The following is a 15,377-nucleotide window of genomic DNA, read 5'->3' on the forward strand; positions in this document are numbered from 1 at the left end:
CATGTAGTTCAATTTATTATGTTGTATGTATGTTACAAATTCTATGGAAAACATAAAAAAAAAATAGAACAATACAGGCAATGCAGAAAAGAGGAGCAGCACATACCTTCCACATGTTCTCCACCACCCTATTTGCCCACTGTAACACAGAGCATGTTCTGGTAATTTGGGGTATGTGGTTGTGCCACAAAACTCTGTCCTACTTCACCACAGCAAGTGCCTAAGTGGCCAATCATTAGACCCTATCATTGTCGCATACTGTATGGGTGGATCTTAAGCCCTGTGTAAGCTCTGACCCAGTGTTGGGTCAGAATGTAGACAGCAATTTTTTTTAAGGAGGGGCTCCAGCAGGTAAATTAGGCTGCAATGGAGTGCATGGTAGGTATTTAGGCAGATTTGTATTTACTCTGATAGTACAATAATCTATCATTCACATGGTCCTCCTGCGTCTGTTTTAACTGAACTCAGGAAAAAAGGATCTGGTAAGTTTAAAAAAAAACATGCTTCCCAAATCAATTCCTCTTGTATTTACTGAGGTTTACACATGTTTAGTTGCATTCAGAGGGGACTGTGCACTTTTCATGGGCAACTCCACTCTGCAAGGGCATTTAATCCAGAGTTTAGAAAATGAGGTGAAGCATCACTTTGCAAACAATGCTCAATCACATGCAAGGAAAATAAGAAAACCGCATATTTCATACACATTATTGGAGGATATAATTCGGCAGACCTTCCCCTCATTTACTAAGCTCTGGAGCAAATGCCCTTGCAGAGTGCAACTACTCTTGCAAAGTCTGCAGTCTATTTGCCTATAGTAAATTAACCCCAGAGTATCTCCCTCTGGCTGCAAAGATTTCTGTTTTTCTAAATGCAGCTAAAAAGATTACACCTGAATGCAAGTAAATGCACAGTGTGCTTTCTACAATTTAAGCTTATTGCATGCATTTATGTGTTTTAGAAATGTATATAATCCTATGCACCTGTGAATGAGGCTTAAGTGCCCCAACCCTCTTTCACTGAACTGCCATAAGTATGGTTAAAGCTGCCCAATGACACTAGAGATAAGCCAGGCCAGCAGGTATGATCATACAGGTCTCAGGCATCTGTGTCTGTGGCAATATCCCTAAAAATAAAAGTTTATGGGTTGCTTTTTAAGTTGGCTATACACCAGTAGGTTTGCAAACAAATGTTTGAATGAGAATTCATACTAAAATTCTCATGAATATACTGTATTTGATTTGAAAGTACTTCACAAAATGTTTGCTTTCAACATTCAATTTGGAGTGAATGGACTTTCCTGAAGAAAAACCTCATTCACTGTAAGGGTGGTTTCACACTGATCTGCTGCAGTTTGGCCTCAGACCAGGTATACCCATGGTTATCATGCAGGTTACCCACACTTTCCCATAGTCTTCTATTAGATCAGGTGGTTTTAATGCATTTTACGAAAGCGCACCAAAACCACTGCATGCAGGACTTGCGGTGCACTTTCAGAAAACGCACCAAAACTGTCCGATCTAATAGAAGTCTACGGGAAAGGGCAGGTTAACAACTCTAAACCGCCAGTATACCTGATCTGCAGCCAAACTGCAGCAGATCAGTGTGAAACCAGCCTTAGAAATTTTGCTGAAAAATGTTCTTTCCTGCTTTGAATTTACTTGTCACTGTTGTCGAAAACAAAAATTTGATTAGACCCTACTAACCATTTGAAAATCAAATTAACATTCTTAAAATTAAAATGCTCTCAAATTAAGTTATGCTGGTGTATGGCAAGCTTTTAGCATTACAATAAAGGAAAGGGGAATAATAGTGACTGGTCAACGCTAACCTGCTGGCAGCTAGCCAGTGGTGACTTTTAATACTTCACTGATGTCTTATGGTACCCTAAGTATTAAAGACAATATACAAAATATACAGTATGCCAAAAAAAAAAACTAATATTTCAAGTAGAATGTCAGGTTGTTTTTCATAAGGTAAAGAATAGACGTAACCCACCACAACTTCCTCCATTCCAGGTATGCAGTATAGACACTATGGTGAATGTGACAAATTATCTATATGTTTCATTATCCTTCAGTCAGCAGGCTTTCACATTTTGTTGATGAGGTTTAAATTGAGAGATGGTTCATCTGTTTCCAAGGAGCATTTCTGATACTTAGTTTAGTTGTCATCTGATTACCGATTCTTTAAGGCTAAAAACATAAAAACATTTTAAAAATAGCTTACTATATTAACAATAAAAGTCATCTGTCTGTACCCAAAATGTTAAAATTATTTCATGCCATGGGTCTAAATCATAATGCCATAGTACAACCCCAATTCCCCAAAAATTTGGGATGCCGTGTAAAATCTACATAAAAACAGAATGCAATGATTTGAAAATCTCATAAACCCGTATTTTATTCACAATAGAAAATATAAAACACATCAAATGTTTAAACTGAGGAAAAGTAACATTTTAAGAAAAAAAGAAGATAGTTCTGAAATTAATGGCAGCAACACTTCTCAAAAAAGGTTAGTAACATGAATGGGTATAAAACCTCCTGGGGAGGTGCAAATTAAACTAAATGATTTTCTGACTTACAGCAACATCAAAGGATGGTACTGGAAGTTGACAGGGTCAAGGCATGTATTCACAGACTAATGCTGCCCCCTTGTAAGAGGGAATAACATACTTCCTGGTGATTAGGAAGAACAGCCCCTTATAGCTTCTCATTGGACGGAGGACTACACGGGCAGGCAGAGGGTGTTTGTGTGGGTTGTGTCTGAGAATGCTTTAAAAGACAATGGCCAGCAATGGTCTGTCTCTTTGTTCTGGATCCCAGCCAGCATACAGAACCCGAAAAGGAAGGACTTAGAGTATTGCATCACCCCTACTCTTTTTGTTTTATATGCACTATTTTATTATTTTAGTGTTTTATGTTAGTATTTCTACTTTGTTTGTAAATAAATTAGACCTTTGCTTCTTAAAGCATTGTGTTTATTTCTATAGCTAACATTGTTATTATATCATCACAATTAACCTTATCAGAGCTTTGATAGACTAGCTAACTATACTTATTTCAGGGTTGTACAAGTACACAATGGAAAAAGGTAGAAATCGCTCTTACTTTTCTTGATGACATACCCAGCTGACTAGTTGTGGAAAATCATTTGAGTTTTTGTATCTTTTCTAAGAAAACTTATCAATAGAGAAATATTTAAAAGCTGTCATTACTGACTTTCTGAAAATGTTTGTTGCCTGGCTATGACACTAATCTGTTGTTTCATAATCAATTATCTGAAACTCTTCATAGCAATTATGAAATGCAGTTGTTGTGAACACCATTCAAAAAATTTACTGGACTGTGGATGGGCAGCCATCAGTTTTTAGCATATGAGAAGCTTACCTAGTGGAAATTTTTCGGCCCATCGTAGAATGAATTGTAGAATGGCTCGTGCAACAGTACGGACCCTGTTAACTGTGAAAACAATAAACATATAAATAAGCACTCTGTAGACATCGAGGTTATATAACACCTCAGTTACAACAATGGCAGTCCTCTTAACCCCAGATAAATTCTTAAAGCAGAATTCCAGCTTTCATTTGACTTTAAATGTGTGTGTACTGACCACCCCCCAGAAACATAATTTACTGCTTGTGTGATTGGCTCACCAATTTTTCCAGAAGTCTGCCTAAGATACAAGTCAGATTTCAGGTATCCCCTGCAACAAAAATTAAATTTTTTGGAGAGATACTTTCAATAGGAGCACATCTAAGGGGATGCAGGCCCAGCAGATTTCCTCATTAGTGCCCTGCAGCTGCACACCTGAGAGTTAAGAAACCACTCCCATTAGACCCACTCAGTACAGAGGCACAGACAAACAAACACACATGGATTAATTCAGAATAACAAAAGGGAGGAATCTGCAACAAAGGTTGTTATAGTCCTTGCAATGTACATAGATCACCCAGAGGGGAATGTTTTTTTTTCTCAACAAAAGCGGAGTTACGTTTTAACGATTACAGAACATAAATGTTATGCAAAGATACCAAGGTGATAGTGATCACGATGTTGTGACCACTCAAACTTTGATTTGATTTCAACCAGGAAGCTGTCTAAGTACTCTGCATGCACCCCTTGAGAAAATTAGTCCAGTCAGTAGATTTACATAATCAAAAAGCATTTAAAGTTGTTTTTTTTACAGAGCTCCACAGTGCTTAGTTGATGCCCAGTAAACAGAAAAGTGGACTGAAATCACAGCACACAAAAAAATTCACAAAAATACAGAATAGAGCCAACCTCCAAAGAGGAAGGGTCTCAATCCCCGAACCCCCAGGGGTGCAAGGCTCCTGACAGGACACAGCACTATTTGGTCTAACCAGGCCAAAGTCAGGTGGACCCTGCTCTGTGGCACCTGTCAAAGCTGATCCTCCAAGTACTTGGTGAGGGCAGTCCTGAAGACAGACCCCAGCATGAAAGAGGAAATAGACCTGAAGACCAAGGATCCTCTCCTTGAGATCAGGGCATGCCCTGAAAAACAGCATCTCCAGTCTCTGTGCAAAACAACCATAAACACATGCAGTGTAAGTGCCTATGATAAATAAGCAATGTAGAAAAAAAAGTGTCATGTGCATTTCACAAGGAGGCTCTTCCAGGTCAGTATAATGCCGCGTACACACGGTCGTTTTTCGGCATGAAAAAAAAAACAACGTTTTTAAAAATGAAGTTTTTCGGGTTGTAAAAAATGATCGTGTGTGGGCTAAAACGACGTTTTAAACCCGCGCATGCCCAAAAGTAAGTTATGAGACGGGAGCGCTCGTTCTAGTAAAACTACCATTCATAATGGAGTAAGCACATTCATCACGCTGTAACAGACAAAAAAGCGCGAATCGTCTTTTACTAACAAGGAATCGGCTAAAAGCAGCCCAAAGGCGAATAGAACTTCCCCTTTAGAGTGCCGTCGTACGTGTTGTACGTCACCGCGCTTTGTTCATCATTTTTCAAAAACGATGGTGTGTGGGCAACATCGTTTTTAATGATGAAGTTGGAAAAACTTAGTTTTTTGGACATGCCGAAAAAAACGACCGTGTGTACGCGGCATAAGAGTTGCTCTGAGCTAACCAGAAGGCATGCCCAAGTAGCAAAGTTACATGGCCTAGTGCCTGTGAAACTCAGTGGGGTCTCAAAGCAATAGTGTTTTTCTAGCACCCCTGAGCAGCCACCCACAGGGGGAAAATCAGTAGGAGGTCCTTGCACCTCCCAGCCTCTGACCAGACAAATGCAGTGGCCATCCCTACCAGAGCCTTGCCTACAACTGGAACAAGCCTGGAGAACCAGGCCAGATTGAACCCAGGAGGAAAAGGATCCCTATCCCCATTATGACCCTATTATATAAAAAATTACTAACCAGTGCCCCCCTCAGCTGGAGACACCAGCATTCAGTTCCCAAAAACTGAGAAGAACAAACACTACACTTGATTTTAGCCAAAAGACCACGAAGTGAAAAACATTTAAAATTATAGGCTCAGATTCTCGTAGAATGGCGTAAATGTCGGCGGGCATAACGTATCTCATTTACGTTACGCCGCCGCAAGTTTTACAGGCAAGTGCTTTATTCACAAAGCACTTGCGTGTAAAGTTGCGGCGGCATAGCGTAAATCACCTGGCGCAAGCCCGCCTAATTCAAATTAGGCGGGTAGGGGGCGTGTAACATTTAAATTAAGCTTGTTCCCGCGCCGAACGTACTGCGCATGTGCCGTCCGAAAAATATCCCAGGGTGCATTGCTCCAAATGACGTCACAAGGACGTCATTGGTTTCGACGTGAACGTAAATGGCGTCCAGCCCCATTCACGGACGACTTACGCAAACGACGTAAATTTATAAATTTTGACGCGGGAACGACGGCCATACTTAACATTGGTTGCCCCTCATATAGCAGGGGCAACTTTACGCCGGAAAAACCTACCGTAAACGTTGTAACTTCACTGCGTCGGCCGCGCGTTCGTTCGGGAATTCGCGTATCTAGCTAATTTGCATACTCGACGGGGAAAACGACGGAGGCGACACCTAGCGGACAAAAAAAAATTGCATTTAAGATCCGACAGGCGTAAGGCTCTTACGCTGTCGGATCTTAAATGCAATTTTTTTTTGTCCGCTAGGTGTCCGCTAGGTGTCGCCTCCGTCGCTTTCCCCGTCGAGTATGCTAATGGATATCTATGCGTAACTGATTCTAAGAATCAGTCGCATAGATACGACGGCCCTGATTAGGACTTACGACGGCATACATGGCTTTGCGCCGTCGTAAGCCCTTTGAGAATCTGGGCCATAGTTTATCCACAATTGCTTGGTGGACTTAGTTATCCTCTAGCTTCTTATATTGGACACGGTCTTGGATACCGTGAGATCTCTTAAATAGAGATACATCTCAACTGTTCACTAAGCAGTTTCTAGCTTTCCTGACCAACTTTTGGTTCCAACCCCTCCTGATGCATTCTTTATAATATAAAATTATTGAAAGAGGGAAAGTGGAAACCACTCATAATAAATACAGCAGACCCAGGAATTTAATGCAGATCTCACCATTGAAGACCTTGAGAGATATAAGAAATTATCAGTTGGATTAAAACTGCCCATACGCTAGTAGAATTTTGTTCAAACATTTTCATTTTAAAAATGTTTCTTTGATTATCTAATAGTGGGGTCAAATCAATGATCGTTTTCAACTGTAGTGACACGAAAATTTGAAGAAACAGGATGACATATTTTTTTTTCAAATTAACTAATTTAAAAGTTTATTCATTCTAAAACTGAATGTTAAAAGGCAGGTAAAGGTAAAAAAAAAATTAGGTAACAGAATTGCCCCTTTACCCCTTTGGTATATTTCTGAGGTCTTCTCTCCTCTCTCCCTCTTCACATAGGGACTAACAGGGAGCAGTGGGAGCCATTGGCTCCTGCTGTTGTCATTCAAATTCATTGAGGAGCGGGCGGGGCTGAGCCGCACTGCCTGTGACTATGGATGCAGGCAGCATGGCTCAGGATCAAGCACGCAGGTGTGCCACCATAGGCTTCCTATGGTGGCACACTGAGTAGAGAAGGAGCCAGGAGCACTGGTGTGGGACCCTAGAAGAGGAGGTTTAGAGCTACTCTGTGCAATGAAAACTGCACAGAGCAGGTAAGTGAAAACCTGTTTGTTATTTTTTTTTATTACTTTTCAATCACTTCAAAGTCCCAATTGTCCTCTTCACTCTGCGCATATAGGGATGTTGGTACAATGCAGCATATATAACTTCCAAACTATTTACTTCCTCCTGGATGCAGAGTGTTCTAGGCCAGCTTTGCATTCTCCAGTTAAGCCTCGTACACACGACCGAGGAACTCGACGGGCGAAACACATAGTTTTCCTCATCGAGTTCCTTGTTAGGCTGTCGAGGAACTCGACAAGCCAATTTTCTCCATTCCCGTCGAGGAAATAGAGAACATGCTCTCTTTTTGGCTTGTCGAGTTTCTCGACAGTTTCCTCTACGAAAATGTACACACGACAAAAAAAATTCTCCCAGCAAGTTTCTTGCTGGTTTTTGCCGAGAAACTCGGTCGTGTGTACGAGGCTTTACAAGATGTCATTTAAAGCAACCCCTGCCACACAGTTAAAGCATGCAAAGGCCCTATTGTTTCTGACAATAGCAAGGCAAAATGAGGGCTTTGCTCCCTTGTCCCTCTATTTGGCGAATCATATGTACCTCTATTAAAATATATTTTTTAACTACCAAAACAAATTTATTGCACTAAGCTATTTATCCAACCTGTACATTTAAAAAAAAAACTAGTATAAGGGAATGTAGTGGTTAAAAAAAAGTACTTGTCAGGTTTAATCAATCATTCTTTGCGCATTAATTCTTAATAACACATAACTGGGGGTGTAGCAAGGGCGCGTGCCTCACCTACATACTTTGCTTCCCTCTTTCCTGTCTCAGAAAATGTCGTTCCAAAATGTCTTTCCTGTCTCAAAAAATGTCTCGGAAAATGATATAATCAAATTATTGCCTCTTACCAAAATTAAAATAGAACCCGATGGCTTCCAGAAATGCAAATGAAATTAGCCCAATTCCAGCAGAAACTGTCCAATCTAAAGAGAAAGACAATTATGTCTTGAAGCATGTCTATGGTCAAAATGTAAAACCATATATTCATTTCTACAATGTATTTAAATTTTGTTATAGCCTATTCGTATAAAGCGAATTTTTAGTCACCTGTGAAAAACATAACAAAAACAAAAACTGTAGCTGCTGACTTTTAAGAACAGCCACTCACCTGCCCCACGATCCAGTGGTGTGCTCACCCCAGTCGGTCGCACCCGGTATCTTCATTCCTCGGCGCCGGCATCTTCACAATGGGCACCCAGCTGTGACAGCTTGTGGCTATACAGCTGGGTGCCCACTGTGCATGCGTGAGTGTTGTGCTTTGTGACTGATCAATGCAGTCTTCTGGGACCTGCCAGTCCCAGAAGATGGTCAGAACGAAGGTGGGAGTGAGTACCTGTCAAAATCGGGTACCTGCTCCTCAAAAGTGGCAATTCTTCAAGAGGAGTGGGGGACGAGTCCTTAAAGCGTAACTTCCCCTTTTGGCTAAAGCTCCGCTTTAACTACAGAGGTGCTGAGAAGAGTAGTCTCAGGAAGAAGAGTCAGTACAGGAATCACTGCTTGCAGGCAGCAAGGTACCATGGGATATGTAGTTCTTGGAAATTAAAAGTAAACAGCAGAGGAGAAGCTGTACAGCATGTAGGGAATCCAGGAAGTTGTGAAAAGAGATGGCCAGTAGACAGGCAGCACTTACAGTATAAGAGGAGATAAGTAATCTTATACTGGAGTGTCAAATATAACTATTATTTGTATTGTTATTACAATGCTGTTTTCTTGCCCATATGTTAAAAAATAATTTTAGGCCTGAAGATTAGTTAAACCCCAACTTTATATATTTTCCAAAAGCAGAAAAAAATAAAATAGTGGTAGATCCAATTTTATATGTCACATGATATTTTTTTGCCACTGTTTATCAAGAACAACATTTAAAGGGGTTGTAAAGGTACAAATTTGTTTCCCTAAATATCTTCCTTTACCTTAGTGCAGTCCTCCTTCACTTACCTCATTCTTCCATTTTGCTTTTAAATGTCCTTATTTTTTTCTGAGAAATCCTCACTTCCTGTTCTTCTGTCTGTAACTCACCACCGTAATGCGAGGCTTTCTCCCTGGTCTGGAGTATCGTGCTCACCCCCTCCCTTGAGGGGGAAGGGGGCGAGCAGGAGAGTCAGGATACCCACTAACACACAGCTCCTTTCTCTATCTGCAACGTAGAGAGTGTCCTGACTCTCCTGATCGCCCACCTCCCCCTCAAGGGAGGGGGCGAGCACGACACTCCACACCAGAGAGAAAGCCTTGCATTACTGGGTGGAGTTACAGACAGAAGAACAGGAAGTGAGGATTTCTCAGAAGAAATAAGGACATTTAAAAGCAAAATGGAAGGATGAGGTAAGTGAAGGAGGACTGCACTAAGGTAAAGGAAGCTATTTAGGATTTTTTTTTTACCTTTACAACCCCTTTAAATAAAAAAATACACGAAACACAACCTGGAACAGCCCATCAATCCTTGAGGGATGCTCTGGTGAAGATCCGGTGGCGTGTACCTAGATTCTGTGTCTTGCCTCTTTTTAAGGCTCACACCCTTTACAAAGTGCAGATAACAAAGAGGGACTCCAAACTATTATTGCCGCTGACAAATCCAGAGCAGAGAAGCTGAGCCTGTTTAGCTTCACTGCTAATTATATGACTGCTCAAAAAAAAGAGTAGGGAGTAAAAAAAAAAATGGCAGCTCCTGTCAGATGCTTCTGAAAGAGTTATATGGGAAATGTCAAAGAATAAAATATAGTAAATTATAGCAACCATAATATAAAAAAAAAAACTGAGATCTGGTTGTTTGCTAAGTGGTAACAATGATATGAATTATTTATTTGTGACCTTATTGTCCAATCACCTTTTTTAAAAGCTGTTGATAGTATAGAACAGTATCCCCTTTTCCCTTCATTAATTAGATAATAATGATATTCTTACCTGAAAGGTTATGTTCAACCACCAAAACTGTTCCCAGGGCGAAACACAGAGTTATGAAATGAAATAATACATCTAGGAGAAGGAGTGAAAACAATGACTATACAAATAAAGTAAGACTAGTATTAATCATAGGTAAAGAAGGGGTGGTAGAACCAGCGCTACGGATCAGATATTTCAAAGTGCTGCAGTGATACTGATAGGTATGTGCTAATTATTTGTTTAAGTGACAGCCCCTACGTGAAATTTATTTTATTTGGATTTACTTATTTAAAGTTTTCATAAATACATGCAGTATTTGGGATAGCCACATGAGGGCGACATAAACACAAACGTACAGATAATAATAATTAAAGCGGGGGTTCACCCTGTTAAAAAAAAAAAAATGTTTTTTTTTATTAGACCATTACTTTCGGCATCGTAGCGCGAGCTACGGTATGCCGGTCCTAAATTTTTAATCCCCGTACTCACTGTGCTATCGATGATTGAAGAATCCGGGGAATGGGCGTTCCTATGGTGAGAGAAGGTGATTGACGGCCGGCCCTGGCACGTCACGCTTCTCCGGAAATAGCCGAAATAGGCTTGGCTATTCACGGCGCCTGCGCATAGCCTGTGCGCAGGCGCTGTGAATAGCCGAGACCTACTCCGGCTGTCTTCGGGGAGCGTGACGTGCCAGAGCCGGCCGTCAATCATCCTCCCTCTCCATAGGCACGCCCATTCCCCGCGGGAGTCGGATTCTTCAATCATCAATAGCACAGTGAGTACGGGGATTAAAAATTTAAGACCGGCATACCGTAGCTCGCGCTACGATGCCGAAAGTAATGGAATAATGAGGTGAAGGAGGGTGAACTACCGCTTTAAGGGATACATTTCCTTTCCGTTTTAATTATGATTCCTTCTAAGTTCATCTGATTTTTATTTTTTAATTATCTCCATCCAAATCTATGTTTATACCACTTATGAGGAGGTTTTTAATTAACATGGCCCCATGGAGAATAGCGGTGAATTTGGGATTTTATTTTAATAAGCACACATTTTTTAACATAGTTTTAATTTTTTATCAACAGCACAGATCCTATGTTATAGTAAGGGTCTTTGCCCGTTTTTAATTTTAATTATATTGTCAATATCGTAGTGATATTAAGGAATACAGACTGTGTCTCCATTACGCCAGCCTAAAATATAGAGTAAACATTTACAAAAAAACAGACATCCACTAGAATCAAATTACATTTTTCCCACAAATGTTTGATATTATATACTGTAAATGTATGCTTTACATATAAACAACATACCGCCTCTTTTTATTCCCCCACGTCCTCTATATGGTTTTGAATGTTTCGCCTCATTTGCCATTACTAAAAAAAAAAAAGGTATAAAAGAAACATAATTGCATACAATTAGTTAACCTATCACTCACTGTGTTCACTCAAAAAGGGAAGGTGCCAGTAAATCACATATTTACTGGACCCTTCCCCATTCATCCTAAAACATCCCCCTCTGTGTGCACGCAGCAGCAGCCATTGAGAGAGGAGAGGAGAGGAGAGGAGGGAAGCTGGCACACCCTGTGCGCACGCCTATGCCCAGCAGTACCTGTTAACCTCCCTGGCGGTATGATTATCTCAGATTTTAGGTGCACAAAATTATTGTGCGTGGAAATTTGGCGTTTTACATTGTAGTCCTTTAATTCTTAGGAATAACTCACTTAAATCTGTCCAAACAAGAGTCTAGTAGACATCCCGGGTATGATAAAGTTTGAAAAACAAAATCATAAATTATAATATAATAAATAACTATAAATAATTATAACAAATAATAATGTAATTATAATAAAAATTATTCAATAATGTAATCAAATCAAAAACACTGAAATTTGCTCAGTTGCAGAATTGTCGCTGTCATTACTTTTTTTATGACGAATTTCCCCACAAATCGCTATCGCACAATTCTGCAAGTGATCATAACTTATTATCGCTGTTTTCTAGCTGCTCTAAAACCACTTTTGACATAAAGGGACACTTTTGGTTGCTATGGACAATCTACAGTTTGCAGGCAGAAAGAACAGTTTTTATTATATAAAAGTACATGTAGGACACTGGGCAGACCACTAGGGACAAGGGGGGGGGGTGTATTTTTTACATACAGTACTGCAATCTATAAGATTACAGTATACTGTATGTAATGTGTTTATTTACTTTTTTGAATTTGGCGCCGTTATCCGCCCCCGTGCGTCGTAACGTCGCAGGGAACGGAGATCGGCGGTACACGGGGACACTGTGTGAATCGAGCGAGGTCCCGCTCGCTCACACAGCGGGGAGGCATCGCTGGATCCAGGGACAAGGTAAGTAACTTTGTCTGTGGCTGCTGCGAGGCGAGCCCGAGTCTGACTCGGGGATACCGCTTTTGGTAAAGAAATCTTACATTGAGCCAGACTCGGGAATACCGCCAAGGGGGTTAAAATCCCAAGACATGCATCTCCCATGTCCAGGGCAAGACTACCAATGGGAATTTCCTACAAAATCGTCTGACAACAACCTAGAGAACGTAAGAGCCAGGTTTGCTCCTGGCTGTTGAATATTGAGAGAAGTAGCACCCTTATTGGCTAAACAACATCATTTCATCATGGCAGGGCCATCTTAATAGCATCATGGGTCCCTGGGCAAAGTAATGCACTGGGGCCCCTACCAGCTTGCCCCAATTTACACACCTACTTTCAAGAAATAAAGTATAAATAGTTGATAGAATTAAACATATATTCATTAGTACTTTCAATATAACTGATTTTACAAAAGGAAAGCATTCCAAAAATCAAAGACTAGTCAACACAAAGGGCACAGTACAGGGGGGAATGCAGAAGGGCACAGTACAGGGGTGGTCAGGAGGGCACAGTACAGCACAGAATATGTTCCGGGACCATCAAATCCGGGACAGTATGATGTAATGCAAGATTATTGTGGGGCCCCCCATGTACCTGCCCAGGAGTGCCCTTGCATTAAGATGGCCCTGCATCATGGTATCATAAATTAAAGCCAAACTCCAAATGAAAGGGATCTCAATTGGTTATCTCAATCTCCATCCCCCAGTCAGAATATAAATTGGAGTTGAGGCTCCTGGACCATGGGCACCAGGTACGTAAGGGGCCACAGGGCTCCTTTGCTTGTTCACAGGAAAAAGAGGAACTAATCAGATAACAGCAGATATTTGTGAGTATTCAGAGCCACAGCTAATCTAAATTTTGTTTCAGGCATAACAAATCACTCTTGGAAGGATATTAAGAAAGTCAAATTAAAATGATATAAGATTTCAGAACGTTAAATAAAAAAGTGATGCAACGGTTGCAAATAGAAGTCCAATAAATATCACCTGTATCATAGGGAGGGGGCTGGTCATCTTCATTATCTTTATATTTCTGGTCCCACTTGTCGTTTTCTGTTAAAACAACACATCTAGGTTTAGAGCACTTTACTAGTCACCGAAAAAAACAGGGACAAAGACCCACAACCAGTATTCCATAGCAACCAGTATTTAAACATTATTGGTTGCTATAGATTAGTATATCATGAATCTTTTTAAATAATTAAATAAAGGAGGCATAGGGGTTTGATTTACAAAAAAAAATGGAGACTGTAAAATCTGGCACAGCTGTGCATGGTAGTCAATTAGCTTCTAACTTCAGCTTGTTTAATCACCTGCCGCCCGCTGGCTGTCAAATGGCGGCTGGGCGGTGCGGCTCTTGTTCTGGGTGGGCGTCATATGACGTCCTCACCTTCCTGGGCCACTAGGGGGCATGCATACCGTGTTACTGGGAACCCACTGCGTGTGCCTGGCGACCGTGATGGCCGCCGGGCACCCGCGATTGCCCAGTAACCGAGCAGGACCGTGAATCTGTGTGTGTATAAACACACAGATCCACGTCCTGTCAGGTGAGAGGAGACCGATGGTGTGTTCCCAGTACAGAGGAACACCGATCGGTCTCCTCCCCTTCTGAGTCTCCTCCCCCTACAGTTAGAATCACTCCCTAGGTAACATATTTAACCCCTTAATCGCCCCTAGTGTTAACCCCTTCCCTGCCAGTCACATTTATACAGTAATCAGTGCGTTTTTATAGCACGGATCGCTGTATAAATCTGAATGGACCCAAAAATGGGTCAAAAGTGTCCGATATGTCCACCGCAATATCGCAGTCACGATAAAAATCGCAGATTGCCGCCATTACTAAAAATAATAATAAAAATGCTATAAATCTATCCCCTATTTTGTAGACGCTATAACTTTTGCACAAACCAATCAATATACGCTTATTGCGATTTGTTTTACCAAAAATATGTAGAAGAATACATATCGGCCTAAACTGAGGAAAAAAATTGGATATTTATTATAGCAAAAAGTAAAAAATATTGTATTTTTTTCAAACTTGTCACTCTTTTGTTTGTAGCGCAATAAATAAAAACCACAGAGGTGATCAAATACCACCAAAAGAAAGCTCTATTTGTGGGGGGAAAAAATAATACATTTCATTTAAAGCGGAGCTCCACCCTAAAGTGAAACTCCCGCTGATCGAAACCCTCCTCCCCTCCGGTGTCACATTTGACACCTTTAAGGGGGAGGGGGTGCAGATACCTGTCTAAAGACAGGTATTTGCACCCAACTTCCGGCCACAGTCTACGGGCAGACTGCGGGCAGGACGTCACCTCCCGTCCTCCCACCATTGAGCTCTGGGAACACTCGGCTCCGAGAGCACAGCGGAGCCAATCAGCAGGTGCAGCGCAACTCGTGCATGCGCCGTAGGGAACCGGGCAGTGAAGCCAGAGAGCTTCACTTCCTGGTTCCCTCACCGAGGATGGCGGGGGGGGGGGGGGCAGCAGAGTGACGAGCGATCGCTCAACCTCTGCTGCGGACGGCGCTGGACTCCAGGACAGGTAAGTATGCTGATATTAAAAGACAGCAGCTGCAGTATTTGTAGCTGCTGACTTTTAATTTTGTTTTTTTCAGCGGACATCCTCTTTAATAATTTCATTTGGGTACAGCGTTGCATGACCGCGCAATTGTCATTCAAAGTGTGACAGCGCTGAAAGCTGAAAAATGGCTTGGACAGGAAGGGGGTGAAAGGGCCCGGTATTGAGGTGGTTAATTAAAGTGGTTCTGAGGTCAGAAGTTTTTTTAATCTTAATGCATTCAATGCATTAAGATTAAAAAACCTTCTGTGTGCAGTAGCCCCCCTAATACTTGCCTAAGCCCATCTTGTTCCAGCGATGTTGCACAAGAGTCTCGGATTTCCGGGACTCTCCCTCCTTA

At 41.3% G+C, this 15,377-nt stretch overlaps 1 protein-coding gene across 5 annotated transcripts in view; it reads right to left on the reverse strand.

Annotated features, from left to right (window-relative positions):
* Positions 1-15,377, reverse strand: part of TMEM40 (transmembrane protein 40) — a 36,601-nt gene continuing 21,224 nt past the window's right edge. For 3 of the 5 annotated variants that reach the window (XM_040359277.1, XM_040359275.1, XM_040359274.1), the window contains exons 7-13: positions 13,446-13,511; positions 11,378-11,440; positions 10,086-10,157; positions 8,033-8,107; positions 3,390-3,461; positions 3,111-3,182; positions 1-2,192 (exon numbers count right to left, since the gene is read on the reverse strand). In XM_040359277.1, coding sequence (XP_040215211.1) covers positions 3,136-3,182; positions 3,390-3,461; positions 8,033-8,107; positions 10,086-10,157; positions 11,378-11,440; positions 13,446-13,511 — 395 coding nt within the window. In that variant the 3' untranslated portion in view covers positions 1-2,192; positions 3,111-3,135. The remainder of the gene's footprint in view (positions 2,193-3,110; positions 3,183-3,389; positions 3,462-8,032; positions 8,108-10,085; positions 10,158-11,377; positions 11,441-13,445; positions 13,512-15,377) is intronic. The other 2 variants (XM_040359278.1, XM_040359276.1) reach the window with 2 other exon arrangements.

Source organism: Rana temporaria, chromosome 7, assembly GCF_905171775.1.
Source record: "Rana temporaria chromosome 7, aRanTem1.1, whole genome shotgun sequence".
Classification (NCBI taxonomy): domain Eukaryota; kingdom Metazoa; phylum Chordata; class Amphibia; order Anura; family Ranidae; genus Rana; species Rana temporaria.